The sequence below is a fragment of the Oncorhynchus kisutch genome, unplaced genomic scaffold (genome assembly GCF_002021735.2).
Source record: "Oncorhynchus kisutch isolate 150728-3 unplaced genomic scaffold, Okis_V2 scaffold902, whole genome shotgun sequence".
Lineage (NCBI taxonomy): Eukaryota > Metazoa > Chordata > Actinopteri > Salmoniformes > Salmonidae > Oncorhynchus > Oncorhynchus kisutch.
Genome location: NW_022262847.1, coordinates 11,748 through 33,359, shown reverse-complemented (window position 1 = coordinate 33,359; position 21,612 = coordinate 11,748). Strand labels below are relative to the sequence as shown.

General features: G+C 39.7%; 1 protein-coding gene across 1 annotated transcript in view; it reads left to right on the top strand.

Moving 5' to 3' along the window:
- Window positions 1-21,399, top strand: part of LOC116363032 (zinc finger protein 239-like) — a 54,780-nt gene extending 33,381 nt beyond the window's left edge. The window contains exons 2-3 of the mRNA XM_031816939.1: window positions 20,067-21,108; window positions 21,390-21,399. Of these exons, the coding sequence (XP_031672799.1) occupies window positions 20,067-21,108; window positions 21,390-21,399 (1,052 nt within the window). The remainder of the gene's footprint in view (window positions 1-20,066; window positions 21,109-21,389) is intronic.
- Window positions 21,400-21,612: the final 213 nt, after the last annotated feature.

Sequence of the window (21,612 nt, the reverse complement as noted above, 5' to 3'; positions counted from 1 at the left end):
TTATGGACCTCACTATCTGGCACATTGAATTCTAGTGTAGTAACCCTTATGGACCTCACTATCTGGCACATTGAATTCTAGTGTAGTAACCCTTATGGACCTCACTATCTGCCACATTGAATTCTAGTGTCGTAACCCTTATGGACCTCACTCTCTGGCACATTGAATTCTAGTGTAGTAACCCTTATGGACCTCACTATCTGGCACATTGAATTCTAGTGTAGTAACCCTTATGGACCTCACTATCTGGCACATTGAATTCTAGTGTCGTAACCCTTATGGACCTCACTATCTGGCACATTGAATTCTAGTGTAGTAACCCTTATGGACCTCACTATCTGCCACATTGAATTCTAGTGTAGTAACCCTTATGGACCTCACATTGAATTCTAGTGTCGTAACCCTTATGGACCTCACTATCTGGCACATTGAATTCTAGTGTAGTAACCCTTATGGACCTCACTATCTGGCACATTGAATTCTAGTGTAGTAACCCTTATGGACCTCACTATCTGGCACATTGAATTCTAGTGTAGTAACCCTTATGTACCTCACTATCTGGCACATTGAATTCTAGTGTAGTAACCCGTATGGACCTCACTATCTGGCACATTGAATTCTAGTGTAGTAACCCTTATGGACCTCACTATCTGTCACATTGAATTCTAGTGTAGTAACCCTTATGGACCTCACTATCTGGCACATTGAATTCTAGTGTAGTAACCCTTATGGACCTCACAATCTGTCACATTGAATTCTAGTGAAGTAACCCTTATGGACCTCACATTGAATTCTAGTGTAGTAACCCTTATGGACCTCACTATCTGTCACATTGAATTCTAGTGAAGTAACCCTTATGGAACTCACATTGAATTCTAGTGTAGTAACCCTTATGGACCTCACATTGAATTCTAGTGTAGTAACCCGTAGGGACCTCACAATCTGGCACATTGAATTCTAGTGTAGTAACCCTTATGGACCTCACATTGAATTCTAGGGTAGTAACCCTTATGGACCTCACTATCTGGCACATTGGATTCTAGTGAAGTAACCCTTATGGACCTCACTATCTGGCACATTGAATTCTAGTGTAGTAACCCTTATGGACCTCACAATCTGTCACATTGAATTCTAGTGAAGTAACCCTTATGGACCTCACATTGAATTCTAGTGTAGTAAACCTTATGGACCTCACTATCTGCCACATTGAATTATAGTGTAGTAACCCTTATGGACCTCACATTGAATTCTAGTGTCGTAACCCTTATGGACCTCACTATCTGGCACATTGAATTCTAGTGTAGTAACCCTTATGGACCTCACTATCTGGCACATTGAATTCTAGTGTAGTAACCCTTATGGACCTCACTATCTGGCACATTGAATTCTAGTGTAGTAACCCTTATGGACCTCACTATCTGCCACATTGAATTCTAGTGTCGTAACCCTTATGGACCTCACTATCTGGCACATTGAATTCTAGTGTAGTAACCCTTATGGACCTCACTATCTGCCACATTGAATTCTAGTGTAGTAACCCTTATGGACCTCACATTGAATTCTAGTGTAGTAACCCTTATGGACCTCACATTGAATTCTAGGGTAGTAACCCTTATGGCCCTCACTATCTGGCACATTGGATTCTAGTGAAGTAACCCTTATGGACCTCACTATCTGGCACATTGAATTCTAGTGTAGTAACCCTTATTGACCTCACTATCTGTCACATTGAATTCTAGTGTCGTAACCCTTATGGACCTCACTATCTGGCACATTGAATTCTAGTGTAGTAACCCTTTTGGACCTCACTATCTGTCACATTGAATTCTAGTGTAGTAACCCTTATGGACCTCACAATCTGTCACATTGAATTCTAGTGAAGTAACCCTTATGGACCTCACATTGACTTCTAGTGTAGTAACCCTTATGGACCTCACTATCTGTCACATTGAATTCTAGTGAAGTAACCCTTATGGACCTCACATTGAATTCTAGTGTAGTAACCCTTATGGACCTCACATTGAATTCTAGTGAAGTAACCCTTATGGACCTCACATTGACTTCTAGTGTAGTAACCCTTATGGACCTCACTATCTGGTACATTGAATTATAGTGTAGTAACCCTTATGGACCTCACATTGAATTCTAGTGAAGTAACCCTTATGGACCTCACATTGAATTCTAGTGTAGTAACCCTTATGGACCTCACATTGAATTCTAGTGAAGTAACCCTTATGGACCTCACATTGACTTCTAGTGTAGTAACCCTTATGGACCTCACTATCTGGTACATTGAATTCTAGTGTAGTAACCCTTATGGACCTCACATTGAATTCTAGTGTAGTAACCCTTATGGACCTCACATTGAATTCTAGTGTAGTAACCCTTATGGACCTCACTATCTGGCACATTGAATTCTAGTGTAGTAACCCTTATGGACCTCACTATCTGGCACATTGAATTCTAGTGTAGTAACCCTTATGGACCTCACATTGAATTCTAGTGTAGTAACCCTTATGGACCTCACTATCTGGCACATTGCATTCTAGTGAAGTAACCCTTATGGACCTCACTATCTGGCACATTGAATTCTAGTGTAGTAACCCTTATGGACCTCACTATCTGGCACATTGAATTCTAGTGTAGTAACCCTTATGGACCTCACTATCTGGCACATTGAATTCTAGTGTAGTAACCCTTATGGACCTCACTATCTGCCACATTGAATTCTAGTGTAGTAACCCTTATGGACCTCACATTGAATTCTAGTGTCGTAACCCTTATGGACCTCACTATCTGGCACATCGAATTCTAGTGTAGTAACCCTTATGGTCCTCACTATCTGGCACATTGAATTCTAGTGTAGTAACCCTTATGGACCTCACTATCTGGCACATTGAATTCTAGTGTAGTAACCCTTATGGACCTCACTATCTGGCACATTGAATTCTAGTGTAGTAACCCTTATGTACCTCACTATCTGGCACATTGAATTCTAGTGTAGTAACCCGTATGGAACTCACTATCTGGCACATTGAATTCTAGTGTAGTAACCCTTATGGACCTCACTATCTGTCACATTGAATTCTAGTGTAGTAACCCTTATGGACCTCACTATCTGGCACATTGAATTCTAGTGTAGTAACCCTTATGGACCTCACAATCTGTCACATTGAATTCTAGTGAAGTAACCCTTATGGACCTCACATTGAATTCTAGTGTAGTAACCCTTATGGACCTCACTATCTGTCACATTGAATTCTAGTGAAGTAACCCTTATGGACCTCACATTGAATTCTAGTGTAGTAACCCTTATGGACCTCACATTGAATTCTAGTGTAGTAACCCGTAGGGACCTCACAATCTGGCACATTGAATTCTAGTGTAGTAACCCTTATGGACCTCACATTGAATTCTAGGGTAGTAACCCTTATGGACCTCACTATCTGGCACATTGGATTCTAGTGAAGTAACCCTTATGGACCTCACTATCTGGCACATTGAATTCTAGTGTAGTAACCCTTATGGACCTCACTATCTGTCACATTGAATTCTAGTGTAGTAACCCTTATGTACCTCACTATCTGGCACATTGAATTCTAGTGTAGTAACCCTTTTGGACCTCACTATCTGTCACATTGAATTCTAGTGTAGTAACCCTTATGGACCTCACAATCTGTCACATTGAATTCTAGTGAAGTAACCCTTATGGACCTCACATTGACTTCTAGTGTAGTAACCTTATGGACCTCACTATCTGTCACATTGAATTCTAGTGAAGTAACCCTTATGGACCTCACATTGAATTCTAGTGTAGTAACCCTTATGGACCTCACATTGAATTCTAGTGAAGTAACCCTTATGGACCTCACATTGACTTCTAGTGTAGTAACCCTTATGGACCTCACTATCTGGTACATTGAATTATAGTGTAGTAACCCTTATGGACCTCACATTGAATTCTAGTGAAGTAACCCTTATGGACCTCACATTGAATTCTAGTGTAGTAACCCTTATGGACCTCACATTGAATTCTAGTGAAGTAACCCTTATGGACCTCACATTGACTTCTAGTGTAGTAACCCTTATGGACCTCACTATCTGGTACATTGAATTCTAGTGTAGTAACCCTTATGGACCTCACATTGAATTCTAGTGTAGTAACCCTTATGGACCTCACATTGAATTCTAGTGAAGTAACCCTTATGGACCTCACATTGACTTCTAGTGTAGTAACCCTTATGGACCTCACATTGAATTCTAGTGTAGTAACCCTTATGGACCTCACTATCTGGCACATTTAATTCTAGTGTAGTAACCCTTATGGACCCCACTATCTGGCACATTGAATTCTAGTGTAGTAACCCTTATGGACCTCACATTGAATTCTAGTGTAGTAACTCTTATGGACCTCACTATCTGGCACATTGAATTCTAGTGAAGTAACCCTTATGGACCTCACTATCTGGCACATTGAATTCTAGTGTAGTAACCCTTATGGACCTCACTATCTGGCACATTGAATTCTAGTGTCGTAACCCTTATGGACATCACTATCTGCCACATTGAATTCTAGTGTAGTAACCCTTATGGACCTCACATTGAATTCTAGTGTCGTAACCCTTATGGACCTCACTATCTGGCACATTGAATTCTAGTGTAGTAACCCTTATGGACCTCACTATCTGGCACATTGAATTCTAGTGTAGTAACCCTTATGGACCTCACTATCTGCCACATTGAATTCTAGTGTAGTAACCCTTATGGACCTCACTATCTGGCACATTGAATTCTAGTGTAGTAACCCTTATGGACCTCACTATCTGGCACATTGAATTCTAGTGTAGTTAACCCTTATGGACCTCACTATCTGCCACGTTGAATTCTAGTGTAGTAACCCATATGAACCTCACTATCTGCCACATTGAATTCTAGTGTAGTAACCCTTATGGACCTCACATTGAATTCTAGTGTCGTAACCCTTATGGACCTCACTATCTGGCACATTGAATTCTAGTGTAGTAACCCTTATGGACCTCACTATCTGGCACATTGAATTCTAGTGTAGTAACCCTTATGGACCTCACTATCTGCCACATTGAATTCTAGTGTCGTAACCCTTATGGACCTCACTATCTGGCACATTGAATTCTAGTGTAGTAACCCGTATGGACCTCACTATCTGGCACATTGAATTCTAGTGTAGTAACCCTTATGGACCTCACTATCTGTCACATTGAATTCTAGTGTAGTAACCCTTATGGACCTCACTATCTGGCACATTGAATTCTAGTGTAGTAACCCTTTTGAACCTCACTATCTGTCACATTGAATTCTAGTGTAGTAACCCTTATGGACCTCACAATCTGTCACATTGAATTCTAGTGTAGTAACCCTTATGGACCTCACATTGAATTCTAGTGTCGTAACCCTTATGGACCTCACTATCTGGCACATTGAATTCTAGTGTAGTAACCCTTATGGACCTCACTATCTGGCACATTGAATTCTAGTGTAGTAACCCTTATGGACCTCACTATCTGCCACATTGAATTCTAGTGTCGTAACCCTTATGGACCTCACTATCTGGCACATTGAATTCTAGTGTAGTAACCCGTATGGACCTCACTATCTGGCACATTGAATTCTAGTGTAGTAACCCTTATGGACCTCACTATCTGTCACATTGAATTCTAGTGTAGTAACCCTTATGGACCTCACTATCTGGCACATTGAATTCTAGTGTAGTAACCCTTTTGAACCTCACTATCTGTCACATTGAATTCTAGTGTAGTAACCCTTATGGACCTCACTATCTGTCACATTGAATTCTAGTGTAGTAACCCTTATGGACCTCACAATCTGTCACATTGAATTCTGGTGAAGTAACCCTTATGGACCTCACATTGAATTCTAGTGTAGTAACCCTTATGGACCTCACTATCTGCCACATTGAATTATAGTGTAGTAACCCTTATGGACCTCACATTGAATTCTAGTGTCGTAACCCTTATGGACCTCACTATCTGGCACATTGAATTCTAGTGTAGTAACCCTTATGGACCTCACTATCTGGCACATTGAATTCTAGTGTAGTAACCCTTATGGACCTCACTATCTGCCACATTGAATTCTAGTGTCGTAACCCTTATGGACCTCACTATCTGGCACATTGAATTCTAGTGTAGTAACCCTTATGGACCTCACTATCTGGCACATTGAATTCTAGTGTAGTAACCCTTATGGACCTCACTATCTGGCACATTGAATTCTAGTGTCATAACCCTTATGGACCTCACTATCTGGCACATTGAATTCTAGTGTAGTAACCCTTATGGACCTCACTATCTGCCACATTGAATTCTAGTGTAGTAACCCTTATGGACCTCACATTGAATTCTAGTGTCGTAACCCTTATGGACCTCACTATCTGGCACATCGAATTCTAGTGTAGTAACCCTTATGGTCCTCACTATCTGCCACATTGAATTCTAGTGTAGTAACCCTTATGGACCTCACTATCTGGCACATTGAATTCTAGTGTAGTAACCCTTATGGACCTCACTATCTGTCACATTGAATTCTAGTGTAGTAACCCTTATGGACCTCACTATCTGGCACATTGAATTCTAGTGTAGTAACCCTTATGGACCTCACAATCTGTCACATTGAATTCTAGTGAAGTAACCCTTATGGACCTCACATTGAATTCTAGTGTAGTAACCCTAATGGACCTCACTATCTGTCACATTGAATTCTAGTGAAGTAACCCTTATGGACCTCACATTGAATTCTAGTGTAGTAACCCTTATGGACCTCACATTGAATTCTAGTGAAGTAACCCTTATGGACCTCACATTGACTTCTAGTGTAGTAACCCTTATGGACCTCACTATCTGGTGCATTGAATTATAGTGTAGTAACCCTTATGGACCTCACATTGAATTCTAGTGTAGTAACCCTTATGGACCTCACTATCTGGCACATTGAATTCTAGTGTAGTAACCCTTATGGACCTCACATTGAATTCTAGTGTAGTAACCCTTATGGACCTCACTATCTGGCACATTGAATTCTAGTGTAGTAACCCTTATGGACCTCACTATATGGCACATTGAATTCTAGTGTAGTAACCCTTATGGACCTCACATTGAATTCTAGTGAAGTAACCCTTATGGACCTCACATTGACTTCTAGTGTAGTAACCCTTATGGACCTCACATTGAATTCTAGTGTAGTAACCCTTATGGACCTCACTATCTGGCACATTGAATTCTAGTGTAGTAACCCTTATGGACCTCACATTGAATTCTAGTGTAGTAACCCTTATGGACCTCACTATCTGGCACATTGAATTCTAGTGTAGTAACCCTTATGGACCTCACTATATGGCACATTGAATTCTAGTGTAGTAACCCTTATGGACCTCAGATTGAATTCTAGTGTCGTAACCCTTATGGACCTCACTATCTGGCACATTGAATTCTAGTGTAGTAACCCTTAGGGACCTCACAATCTGGCACATTGAATTCTAGTGTAGTAACCCTTATGGACCTCACTATCTGGCACATTGAATTCTAGTGTAGTAACCCTTATGGACCTCACTATCTGGCACATTGAATTCTAGTGAAGTAACCCTTATGGACCTCACTATCTGGCACATTGAATTCTAGTGTAGTAACCCTTATGGACCTCACTATCTGGCACATTGAATTCTAGTGAAGTAACCCTTATGGACCTCACTATCTGGCACATTGAATTCTAGTGTAGTAACCCTTATGGACCTCACTATCTGCCACATTGAATTCTAGTGTAGTAACCCTTATGGACCTCACATTGAATTCTAGTGTCGTAACCCTTATGGACCTCACTATCTGGCACATTGAATTCTAGTGTAGTAACCCTTATGGACCTCACTATCTGGCACATTGATTTCTAGTGTAGTAACCCTTATGGACCTCACTATCTGCCACATTGAATTCTAGTGTCGTAACCCTTATGGACCTCACTATCTGGCACATTGAATTCTAGTGTAGTAACCCTTATGGACCTCACTATCTGTCACATTGAATTCTAGTGTAGTAACCCTTATGGACCTCACTATCTGCCACATTGAATTCTAGTGTAGTAACCCGTATGAACCTCACTATCTGCCACATTGAATTCTAGTGTAGTAACCCTTATGGACCTCACATTGAATTCTAGTGTAGTAATCCTTATGGACCTCACTATCTGGCACATTGCATTCTAGTGTAGTAACCCTTATGGACCTCACTATCTGGCACATTGAATTCTAGTGTAGTAACCCTTATGGACCTCACTATCTGCCACATTGAATTCTAGTGTAGTAACCCTTATGGACCTCACATTGAATTCTAGTGTCGTAACCCTTATGGACCTCACTATCTGGCACATTGAATTCTAGTGTAGTAACCCTTATGGACCTCACTATCTGGCACATTGAATTCTAGTGTAGTAACCCTTATGGACCTCACTATCTGCCACATTGAATTCTAGTGTCGTAACCCTTATGGACCTCACTATCTGGCACATTGAATTCTAGTGTAGTAACCCTTATGGACCTCACTATCTGGCACATTGAATTCTAGTGTAGTAACCCTTATGGACCTCACTATCTGGCACATTGAATTCTAGTGTAGTAACCCTTATGGACCTCACTATCTGGCACATTGAATTCTAGTGTAGTAACCCTTATGGACCTCACTATCTGGCACATTGAATTCTAGTGTAGTAACCCTTATGGACCTCACTATCTGGCACATTGAATTCTAGTGTAGTAACCCTTATGGACCTCACTATCTGGCACATTGAATTCTAGTGTAGTAACCCTTATGGACCTCACAATCTGTCACATTGAATTCTAGTGAAGTAACCCTTATGGACCTCACATTGAATTCTAGTGTAGTAACCCTTATGGACCTCACTATCTGGCACATTGAAGAACTCCGGGTTCAGTGAATTATCACTTCTGCCTCTAATCAGCAATCATAGGATTCATTCATGCTCCTTAGATTTTTGATTTTTTAAAATGATTTATTTGACCTTTATTTAACTAGGCAAGTCAGTTAAGAACAAATTCCTATTTTCAATGACGGCCTAGGAACAGTGGGTTAACTGCAAGGTTAGGTTTACTTACTAATGTTCTGTCATGGTCTATGGACCCCCTGAAGCATCGTTTGCCACCCCCCTAGCCACACCATGTATAAAATTGAGTTGTTGCACACGTGCATTTCACACAGTAGGCGTTCACTAACGAAAATATGCAAAATGACTGCTGGAACGCACCAATAGGATCTCTCTTGCTCGTGCTGGGCTCCGCCCACCTGCTTGCTTGCTCTGTCCACTATGATTCATTTGCTCCCATTGGAAACGACAGGCTCTGGTCCATCTTGGGTCAATTATACAAATATTTGCCACACAGTCGTGAAGAGCATGAGGTGTAGCCAGTGGTGGAAAAAGTACCCAATTGCCTTGAGTTACTTGAGTAAAAGTTTTAAAAACTTATTAGAAAATGTAAAGTGAAATTCACCCAGTAAAATACTACTTGAGTCTAAAAGTACTTGGTGTTAAATATACTTAAGCATCAAAAGTAAAAGTCAAAATAATTTCAAATTCCTTAAACCAGACGGCACGGTTTTCTTGTTTTTATTTATTTACGGATAGCCAGGGGCACACTCCAATACTCAGACATCATTTACATACGAATCATTTGTGTTTAGTGAGTTTGCCAGATAAGAGGCAGTAGGGGTGACCAGGTATGTTCTCTGTTTAGTGAGTCTGCCAGATAAGAGGCAGTAGGGATGACCAGGTATGTTCTCTGTTTAGTGAGTCTGCCAGATAAGAGGCAGTAGGGATGACCAGGTATGTTCTCTGTTTAGTGAGTCTGCCAGATAAGAGGCAGTAGGGATGACCAGGGATGTTCTCTTGACGTGGACCATTTTTCTATCCTGTTAAGCAATCAAAATGTAGCGAGTCTGGGTGTCATTTATCGAGTAAAAAGTACATAATTTTCCTTAGAAATGTAGTGCCTTAAAAGTAAAAGTTGTCAAAAATATAAATTGTAAAGTAAAGTAAAACGACTTAAGTAGTACTTCAAAGTATTTTTACTTAAGTACTTTACACCTCTGGGTGCGGCTGACGCTGCCATACGACCTCGGTAGCACAGAGTAAATCAATGTGACGTTGAGAAATAGTGCATTGTGGGCGGTTTAGAAGATATCTGGAAATAAGTTAATAAATATGTAATAACGCAAAAACATAACTGTTTGTTCTTATAGGTAACCATAAAGTGATTACAACTAGCTTACTAAGTCTTTAGCCACACTCTATTGTTACACTGGTGAGTAAAAACTCCTGCTTCCTACACTTTAACTTGTTGTCTGAAGATATAATCTACATTTTACTCAACTGCGTTACCCACTCCAGTCAGCAGATGGCGGTCTGCGACTTTTAAGGCGATGCTGCTGGTGTGACGTATGATGTAGTGGACGGAACGCTTCTTTCAACAGCAACAACAGTTCGTCAGCCACCTCGGTAGCTTGATAGACAAAATAGACGAACCAATAAAGCTTTAGATGCTTCCGTAGAGCCACTGTGTTTTAAACGCACTTCTGTCGTCTAGTTAGTTATCCGATTTAATGTCATATTTATGTTCTTGTTATTAGTCAGCTAGCTGGCTTGTTAAGTTAGCATTAGCATAGCTATCTAACATCCCCGACCATGAGTTCACTAAGCTACTCTCCTGATAAAGAAGAGGTGGTCTGCTGGACGGAGAAAGAAGCTCTCGTGAAAGAGGAGGAGGAAGAGGAGGCTGTTACCGTGAAAGAAGAAGAGAACTACGTTTCAGTGAAAGAAGAGGAAGACGCGTTCAGAGTGGAAGAGGAGGAGGATGTTACAGTAAAAGAAGAGGAGGAAGAGAAAGAGGAGGATGTAGTTTTTGGAGTGAAAGAGGAGGAGGGGAAGATGACTGTCACATCGAAAAAGGAGGAGGAACCTGGATATCTGGGCCCGGTTTCCCTAATGCATCTTAAGGCATCCAATGGTTCTAACGATGAACTTAGCAATAAGATGGTTTTGAGAAACCGTTCCCTGATTAACACTAGTAAGTACTGTCTTAAAAACAGAGGCACAAACTCTGCAGTTGTTGAACTGATGTGGTGTTTGGTGTTAAAGGGACAATCTGCAGTTACATGGACTTTTAAATTATTTATTTATAGGCATTGATTCTTGAAGAACATAACACATGCTTCATGAGCTGAGTTCAACTGTTGTACCCCATCAGAACCCAAATAAGTTATTTTACTCCAATGTTTAGAAACAATGTAAACCAACACTGTATAGCCTCAACATGGTTAAAACTATAATGTTGATATCATGGATGGTCAGTCCTTGCATCCATAGGTCTGTCTATGAATTTGAGAGTAGTTACATTTCTCCAGCCCCATCCATCATCTTATTACCAAAACAGTGGTGGAATGACAGATTTGTTATTGTTTAAACTGCATATTGGTTGATTGATTGTGGCCTTTTTTAAAGGAACAACCTAGGTTTTAAATAGGACCCATGGACTCACTGGACCCATGTTTGACTCTCGCTCAGGGCTCCCCCTGAATTCACTACATTATGAATACAAGGACTGGCCATCCATACGGTCAAAATGATAGTTTTAACCAGTTTCTAGGCTATATAGTATATTCTAGAATTCATCCATGATGTCATAATGATAGTTTAACCAGGTTTCTAGGATATATAGTATATTCTAGAATTCATCCATGGTGTCATAATGATAGTTTTAACCAGATTCCGAGGCTATATAGTGTTAATTTACCAACAGTGGTGTTATACGAGTTTATGTTTTGGTTTCTGATAGGGAAATACGGTTGAAACATTTGAGGCATTTATAAGTTCTATTCTTCAGGATGGCTATAAGGGCTGAGCCCGAGTGGTAGGTCGATAGGCTGTTGTAGAAGTCTTCATCCAAATCAAGGTTAGTGAAAACTGTTCTGATGTCTATAAGCTCTCTTTGGTGAGATGGTTGAAACATTATGTACCAACATTTTTTTATGATCAGTGTAATATATATATATATTTTTTGAAACACAAAATACCACAATTGGTCAGGAGTCCTTAAAACGTCTGCTTTCCAATGCAGCACCATTCTAGATAACATTCTAAATAACATTCTAGATAACATTCTAGATAACATTCTAAATAACACTCTAAATAACATTCTAAATAACATTCTAAATAACATTCTAAATAACATTCTAAATAACATTCTAAATAACACTCTAAATAACATTCTAGATACAATTCTAAATAACATTCTAGATAACATTCTAAATAACACTCTAAATAACATTCTAAATAACATTCTAAATAACATTCTAAATAACATTCTAAATAACACTCTAAATAACATTCTAGATACAATTCTAAATAACATTCTAAACATTCTGGATAACATTCTAAATAACATTCTAAATAACATTCTAAATAACATTCTAAATAACACTCTAAATAACATTCTAGATACAATTCTAAATAACATTCTAGATAACATTCTAAATAACACTCTAAATAACATTCTAAATAACATTCTAAATAACATTCTAAATAACATTCTAAATAACACTCTAAATAACATTCTAGATACAATTCTAAATAACATTCTAAACATTCTGGATAACATTCTAAATAACATTCTAAATAACACTCTAAATAACATTCTAGATAACATTCTAAATAACATTCTAAATAACATTCTAAATAACATTCTAAATAACATTCTAAATAACATTCTAGATACAATTCTAAATAACATTCTAAACATTCTGGATAACATTCTAAATAACATTCTAAATAACACTCTAAATAACATTCTAGATACAATTCTAAATAACATTCTAAACATTCTGGATACCATTCTAAATAACATTCTAAATAACATTAGCATGAATTAGCCTACGTGAACAAGAAGCACAACATATTTTCAGAGATGTGTGATAATGAACTCCTCTGTAATATAGTAACGCTTTGATTATGTACTTTCGAGGAAAATAGGCAGATTTTTCTTGACTGGTTTTTAGAAGGGATTTCGTGACTATTAGCTTAGCAACCACATGACGCAGCATGACATGGTGAACGCGATTGGTCAACAGTCTGTAAGACGGGTGTTAGTCGTTTGGAAACTTCCTGGAAAAGTTTTTCCTTTTAAAAATGTTTTGTTTACTAGCCTGTTTAATTTGGATCCCGTGATGCGGTTAGCCTCAGTCCTGTACTTGTGGATATTTAAATCCCTTCTGTTTGTTGCGGTTTCCATCGGCTTTACGAGCTGTGCCTGCTGGAATAGTGTGGTGTACCAGCGTTAGTCTACGTTGCATCCATCATGCCGCCCAAAGTTAAAGAAGGGTTGGAGGAATGGAGAGGACGATGTTTAACTATGACAGGTACGTGATATTTTACATAAACAAAAATATGTCTACAAGCATTTGGTTTGTTACAGCAACAGGAAAATAGATTCAAGAGCCTTTGTCCAAATACTGGTGGATTCAACTAACTAAAGATGGGCTGATCTGACCAGAGAGGTTCAAGACCTTAAGAACAGTTTGCAGTTCTCCCAGGGAAAGGTGGATGTCCTGAAAGAGACTTGCAGCAAGATGGCAACAAACTGTAAATCACAGTGAGATGACATCATCACTGTCTGTGAATTATTATTATTACAGATGACATCATCACTGCCTGAATGATTATTATTATAGATGACATCATCACTGTCTGTGAATGATTATTATTATAGATGACATCATCACTGTCTGTGAATTATTATTATAGATGACATCATCACTGCCTGAATTATTATTATTATAGATGACATCCTCACTGCCTGAATTATTATTACAGATGACATCATCACTGCCTGAATTATTATTATTATAGATGACATCCTCACTGCCTGAATTATTATTATTATAGATGACATCCTCACTGCCTGAATTATTATTACAGATGACATCATCACTGTCTGTGAATTATTATTATTATTATAGATGACATCATCACTGTCTATGAATGATTATTATTATAGATGACATCATCACTGTCTGAATTATTATTATTACAGATGACATCCTCTGCCTGAATTATTATTACAGATGACATCATCACTGCCTGAATTATTATTACAGATGACATCATCACTGTCTGAATTATTATTATAGATGACATCATCACTGCCTGAATTATTATTATAGATGACATCATCACTGTCTGTGAATTATTATTATAGATGACTGGGGTAACAGACTATCTAGAGCGCGTGACAAACACAAGGCCTGCAGGCCCAATCCGACCCGTGACACATTTCTATCCGACCCGCGCAATTATTTGGGTTGTCAATTCAGTTTGGCCTGCTTCCATACCGCCCGCAATGCGCTGCACTACAAGTCCCAGCAAGCACTGCCAACGTGCTACATGCCAAACATCAGTGGATTGCCACAGACACACCCCTCTTCCCAGATCCACACACGAACCAGCCAGTGTGCTGTATCATATATACAGTTGAAGTCGGAAGTTTACACACACTTAGGTTGGAATCATTAAAACTCGTTTTTCAACCACTCCACAAATTTCTTGTTAACAAACTATAGTTTTTGCAAGTCTACTTCGTGCATGACACAATTAATTTTCCCAACAATTGTTTACAGACAGATTATTTAACTTATAATTCACTGTATCACAATTCCAGTGGGCCAGAAGTTTACATACACTAAGTTGACTGTGCCTTTAAACAGCTTGGAAAATTCCAGAAAATAATGTCATGGCTTTAGAAGCTTCTGATATGCTAATTGACATCATTTGAGTCAATTGGAGGTGTACCTGTGGGTGTATTTCAAGGCCTACATTCAAAGTCAGTGCCTCTCTGCTTGACATCATGGGGAAATCAAAAGAAATCAGCCAAGACCTCAGAAAACATATTGTAGACCTCCACAAGTCTGGTTCATCCTTGGGAGCAATTTCCAAATGCCTGAAGGTACCACATTCATCTGTCCAAACAATAGTATGCAAGTATAAACACCATGGGACCACGCAGCCGTCATACTGCTACGGAAAGAGACGCGTTCTGTCTCGTAGAGGTTAACGTACATTGGTGCGAAAAGTGCAAATCAATCCCAGAACAACAGCAATAGACCTTGTGAAGATGCTGGAGGAAACAGGTACAAAAGTATCTATATCCACAGTAAAACGAGTCCTATATCGACATAACCTGAAGGCCACTCAGCAAGGAAGAAGCCACTGCTCCAAAACCGCCATAAAAAAGCCAGACTACAGTTTGCAACTGCACATGGGTGGTGTGGGGGCTGTGCTTTGGCAAAGTGGGTGGGGTTATATCCTTCCTGTTTGGCCCTGTCCGGGGGTGTCCTCGGATGGGGCCACAGTGTCTCCTGACCCCTCCTGTCTCAGCCTCCAGTATTTATGCTGCAGTAGTTTATGTGTCGGGGGGCTGGGGTCAGTTTGTTATATCTGGAGTACTTCTCCTGTCCTATTCGGTGTCCTGTGTGAATCTAAGTGTGCGTTCTCTAATTCTCTCCTTCTCTCTTTCTTTCTCTCTCTCGGAGGACCTGAGCCCTAGGACCATGCCCCAGGACTACCTGACATGATGACTCCTTGCTGTCCCCAGTCCACCTGGCCATGCTGCTGTTCCAGTTTCAACTGACCTGAGCCCTAGGACCATGCCCCAGGACTACCTGACATGATGACTCCTTGCTGTCCCCAGTCTACCTGGCCATGCTGCTGCTCCAGTTTCAACTTCCACCTGACTGTGCTGCTGCTCTAGTTTCAACTGTTCTGCCTTATTATTATTCGACCATGCTGGTCATTTATGAACATTGAACATCTTGACCATGTTCTGTTATAATCTCCACCCGGCACAGCCAGAAGAGGACTGGCCACCCCACATAGCCTGGTTCCTCTCTAGGTTTCTTCCTAGGTATTGGCCTTTCTAGGGAGTTTTTCCTAGCCACTGTGCTTCTCCACCTGCATTGCTTGCTGTTTGGGGTTTTAGGCTGGGTTTCTGTACAGCACTTTGAGATATCAGCTGATGTACGAAGGGCTATATAAATAAATTTGATTTGATTTGATTTGATTTGACATGGGGACAAAGATTGTACTTTTTGGAGAAATGTCCTCTGGTCTGATGAAAACCAAATAGAACGGACCATCGTTATGTTTGGAGGAGAAAGGGGCTTGCAAGCCGAAGAACACCATCCCAACCGCGAAGCATGGGGGTGGCAGCATCATGTTGTGGGGGTGCTTTGCTGCAGGAGGGACTGGTGCACTTCACAAAATAGATGGCATCATGAGGTAGGAAAATGATGTGGATATATTGAAGCAGCATCTCAAGACATCAGTCAGAAAGTTAAAGCTTGGTCACAAATGGGTCTTCCAAATGGACAATGACCCCAAGCATACTTCCAAAGTTGTGGCAAAATGGCTTAAGGACAACAATGTCAAGGTATTGGAGTGGCCATCGCAAAGCCCTGACCTCAATTCCATAGAAAATTTGTGGGCAGAACTGACAAAGCGTGAGCGAGCAAGGAGGCCTTCAAACCTGACTCAGTTACACCAGCTCTGTCAGGAGGAATGGGCCAAAATTCACCCAACCTATTGTGGAAGGCTACACGAAATGTTTGACCCAAGTTAAAAAATTTAAAGGCACTGCTACCAAATACTAATTGAGTGTATGTAAACTTCTGACCCACTGGGAATGTGATGAAAGAAATAAAAGATGAAAGAAATATTTCTCTTTACTATTATTCTGACATTTCACATTCTTAAAATAAAGTGGTTATTCCTAACTGACCCAAAACAGGGAAATAAATGTCAGGAATTGTGAAAAACTGAGTTTAAATGTAGTTGGCTAAGGTGTATGTTAACTTCCGACTTCAACTGAATATATATATATATATACCATAAGACTAATGTCTACCAGACCGAAAGTTTAAACATGTTGTAGGCTTAACAATGAATAACCAACAAACTGAAAACTAAACTATTTTATTTTACATATTAAACCTGTTTTTTAGACAAACAACTTCTATATACTGTAGACTTCCATTCATTAATAACTTCTATATACTGTAGACTTCCATTCATTAACAACTTCTATATACTGTAGACTTCCATTCATTAACAACTTCTAAATACTGTAGACTTCCATTCATTAACAACTTCTATATACTGTAGACTTCCATTCATTAACAACTTCTATATACTGTAGACTTCCATTCATTAACAACTTCTATATACTGTAGACTTCCATTCATTAACAACTTCTATATACTGTAGACTTCCATTCATTAACAACTTCTAAATACTGTAGACTTCCATTCATTAACAACTTCTATATACTGTAGACTTCCATTCATTAACAACTTCTATATACTGTAGACTTCCATTCATTAACAACTTCTATATACTGTAGACTTCCATTCATTAACAACTTCGATATACTGTAGACTTCCATTCATTAACAACTTCGATATACTGTAGACTTCCATTCATTTATTAGACCTATACCAAACTACCTTCAGACCAGTCTTGTCTGGTCTTCTGGGTGTCCAGAGCAATCAACATATACAGTACCAGTCAAAAGTTTGGACACACCTACTCAGTTCAGGGTTTTTCTTTATTTTTTACAACTATTTTCTCCCATGTAGAGTAATAGTGAAGACATCAAAACTATGAAATAACACAAATGGAATCATGTAGTAACCCCCCAAAAAAGTGTTAAATAAATCTAAATATATCTGAGATTCTTCAAAGTTGCCACCCTTTGCCTTGATGACAGCTTTGCGCACTCTTGGCATTCTCTCAACCAGCTTCATGAGGTAGTCACCTGGAATGCATGTCAATTGTTAAAAGCTAATTTGTGGAATTTATTTCCATCTTAATGTGTTTGAGCCAATCAGTTGTGTTGTGACAAGGTAGGGGTGGTATACAGAAGATAGCCCTATTTCGTGAAAGACCAAGTCAATATGGCAAGAACAGCTCAAATAAGCAAAGAGAAACAACATTCCATCATGATCTATGATGAAACTGGCTCTCATGAGGACCGCCACAGGAAAGGAAGACCCAGAGTTACCTCTGCTGCAGAGGATAAGTTCATTAGAGTTACCAGTCTCAAAAATTGCAGCACAAATGAATGCTTAAGAGTTCAAATAACAGACACATCTCAACATCAACTGTTCAGAGGAGACTATGTGAATCAGGCCTTCATGGAAGAATTTATGAAAAGAAACCACTTCTAGTGGACACCAATAATAAGAGACCTGCTGGGTCTAAGAGACACGAGCAATGGACATTAGACCGGTGAAAATCTATCTTTTGGTCTGATGAGTCCAAATTTGCGATTTTTGGTTCCAACCGCTGTGTCTTTGTGAGACACAGAGTAGGTTGAATGGATGGTCTTATCATGTGTAGTTACCACCGTGAAGCATGGAGGAGGAGGTGTGATGGTGTGGGGTTGCTTTGCTGGTGACACTATCTGTGATTTATTTAGAATTCAAGGCACACTTTACCAGCATGGTTACCACAGCATTCTGAAGGGATATGCCATCCCATCTGGTTTGCGCAACAGAACAATGACCCAACACACCTCTTGGCTGTGTAAGGGCTATTTGACCAAGAAGGAGAGTGATGGTGTGCTGCATCAGATGACCTGGCCTCCACAATCACCCGACCTCAACCCAATTGAGATGGTTTGGGATGAGCTGGACTGCAGAGTGAAGGAAAAGCAGCCAACAAGTGCTCAGCATATGTGGGAACTCTTTCAAGATCGTTGGAAGAGCATTCCAGGTGAAGCTGGTTGAGAGAATACCAAGAGTGTGCAAAGCTGTCATGAAAGGCAAAGGGTGGCTACTTTGAATAATCTAAAATCTAAAATCTATTTTGATTTAACACTTTTATTTACTACATGTTTCCACATGTGTTATTTCATAGTTTTGATGTCTTCTACAATGTAGAAAATAGTCAAATATATATTTTTTAAAAGCCCTTAAATGAGTAGGTGTGTCCAAACGTTTTACTGGTACTATATATATATATTATTATATACATGGCTTAATGCATCATTACATTAGCCATTTAGCCCCAGTATGAAACTCAACTAGTCTCTCACTGTTTAACTAGAATAACATCAGTTGTGTCCTTCAAACTGTTAGACTGTTCGTCCATAATCAACTGATAAGTGGTACTTTTTTGGTGCTGTACGTGTTGGTGAGAGGGATGATATTAGAGGGTTCAGGTATGGAAATTGGGCCATGAGAGGGTCTTGAGCTGGTGGTCCTCCATCCACACCTTGAATGACCTGGCTGTGTGACATGGAGCATCCACACCTTGAATGACCTGGCTGTGTGACATGGAGCATCCACACCTTGAATGACCTGGCTGTGTGACATGGAGCATCCACACCTTGAATGACCTGGCTGTGTGACATGGAGCATCCACACCTTGAATGACCTGGCTGTGTGACATGGAGCATCCACACCTTGAATGACCTGGCTGTGTGACATGGAGCCTTATTGTCCTGCTGGAAAAAACAATCCTCAAGAGTTTTGGTGAACATTGTCAGATCAGAAGGAAGCAAGTTTTCTTCCAGGACGACCTTGTACATGGCTTGATTCATGCGTCCTTCACAAAGACAAATCTGCCCTGATTCCAGCCTTGCTGAAGCACCCCCAGATCATCACCGATCCTCCACCAAATTCACAATTCACAGACCCGGAGAGGCCTACAAGCCACAGTGTCTCGCACCCACTGAAATTTTGTGGAAGATTGGTGATGATCTGGGGGTGCTTCAGAAAGGCTTGAATCGGGGCAGATTTGTCTTAAGACAATTGTCAAATAAGTTTATCACAGCATTTAAATGTCATTACAGACTTAAATTGTTGCACAACATCATGGGCATCACCTTTTAGCTCAAATAAACAGTGGATTTCTGCTGTTGTGGGCCTTTAACCATCTGCCTGACTTTGTCGTTCACACAGGAGAGAGATGTGACTATCGTGGATCCTCTGGGGAGCCTCAACAACATCATGAAGCTGATGAGGCAAAGAAGAGTCTCTCCACATCAGAAACCCTCTCAAAACACCAGCAGAGATCCACAGAGAAGAAATCTCAACGCTGCTCTGACTGTGGGAAGACCTTTTCAAGATTATATACATTACAATCACACCAGAGAATTCACACTGGAGAGAAACCTTTCAGCTGCGATCAATGTGGGAAGAGTTTTGTTACATCTGGCTGTCTGACTATACACCAGAGAACACACACAGGAGAGAAACCTTATAGCTGCGATCAATGTGAGAAGAGTTTTGTTACTTCGAGCTCTCTGACTATACACCAGAGAACACACACAGGAGAGAAACCTTATTGCTGTAATCAATGTGGGAAAAGTTTTGTTTCATCTAGCCGTCTGACAATACACCAGAGAACACACACAGGAGAGAAATCTTATAGATGTGATCAATGTGGGAAGAGTTTTGTTTCATCTAGCCATCTGACTATACACCAGAGAATACACACAGGAGAGAAAGCTTACCACTGCTCTGACTGTGGAAAGAGTTTTTCTATCTCAGGAAATTTTAAATCACACCAGAGAACACACACAGGAGAGAAACCTTATAGCTGTAATCAATGTGGGAAGAGTTTTGCTCAATCAAGCAACCTGATAGCACACCTGAGAATACACACCGGAGAGAAACCTCACTGCTGCTCTGAGTGTGGGAAGACCTTCTCAAAATTATATACATTACAATCACACCAGAGAATTCACACTGGAGAGAAACCTTATAGCTGCTCTGAATGTGGAAAGATCTTTTCAAAATTATATACATTACTATCACACCAGAGAACACACACTGGAGAGAGGCCTCATAGCTGTAAGCAATGTGGGAAGAGTTTTATTCGCTCAAGCTGCCTGATGGTACATCTGAAAAAACACACAGGAGAAAAATCCTTTAGCTGTGATCAATGTGGGAAGAGATACTCTGATAAAAGATCTCTGATTAAACATCAGAAAATACATACATGAAGGAGTTGTTTCATGATTTCAATGAAATAATGTCACAATGTAGAATGTTTTTAACATTGTAGTAGGAGTGTTCTAATGATGTCACAATGTAGAATGTTTTAACATTGTAGTAGGAGTGTTCTAATGATGTCACAATGTAGAATGTTTTAACATTGTAGTAGGAGTGTTCTAATGATGTCACAATGTAGAATGTTTTAACATTGTAGTAGGAGTATTTTAATTAATAATGTGACAATGTAGAACCCTAATATTTTGCCCCCTGTTCTATTGATTTCAGTGTGATGTAGATATGAGCCTCATCAGGGGAAAAATACAGGTTCTGAAATGAAAGTACTATTTGTGATTAACAAGAATTTGTTGCGTTACACTTACTGCATTGGCGACCCACTTGAATCAAATTGCAACACTTCAAATTGTAGCTAGCTGTCTTCTACAAATTGACCTCTAACCAGGGATGTACACATTATTCCCAGATTCCGTGTGTTTTTTGAGCTGTTAGT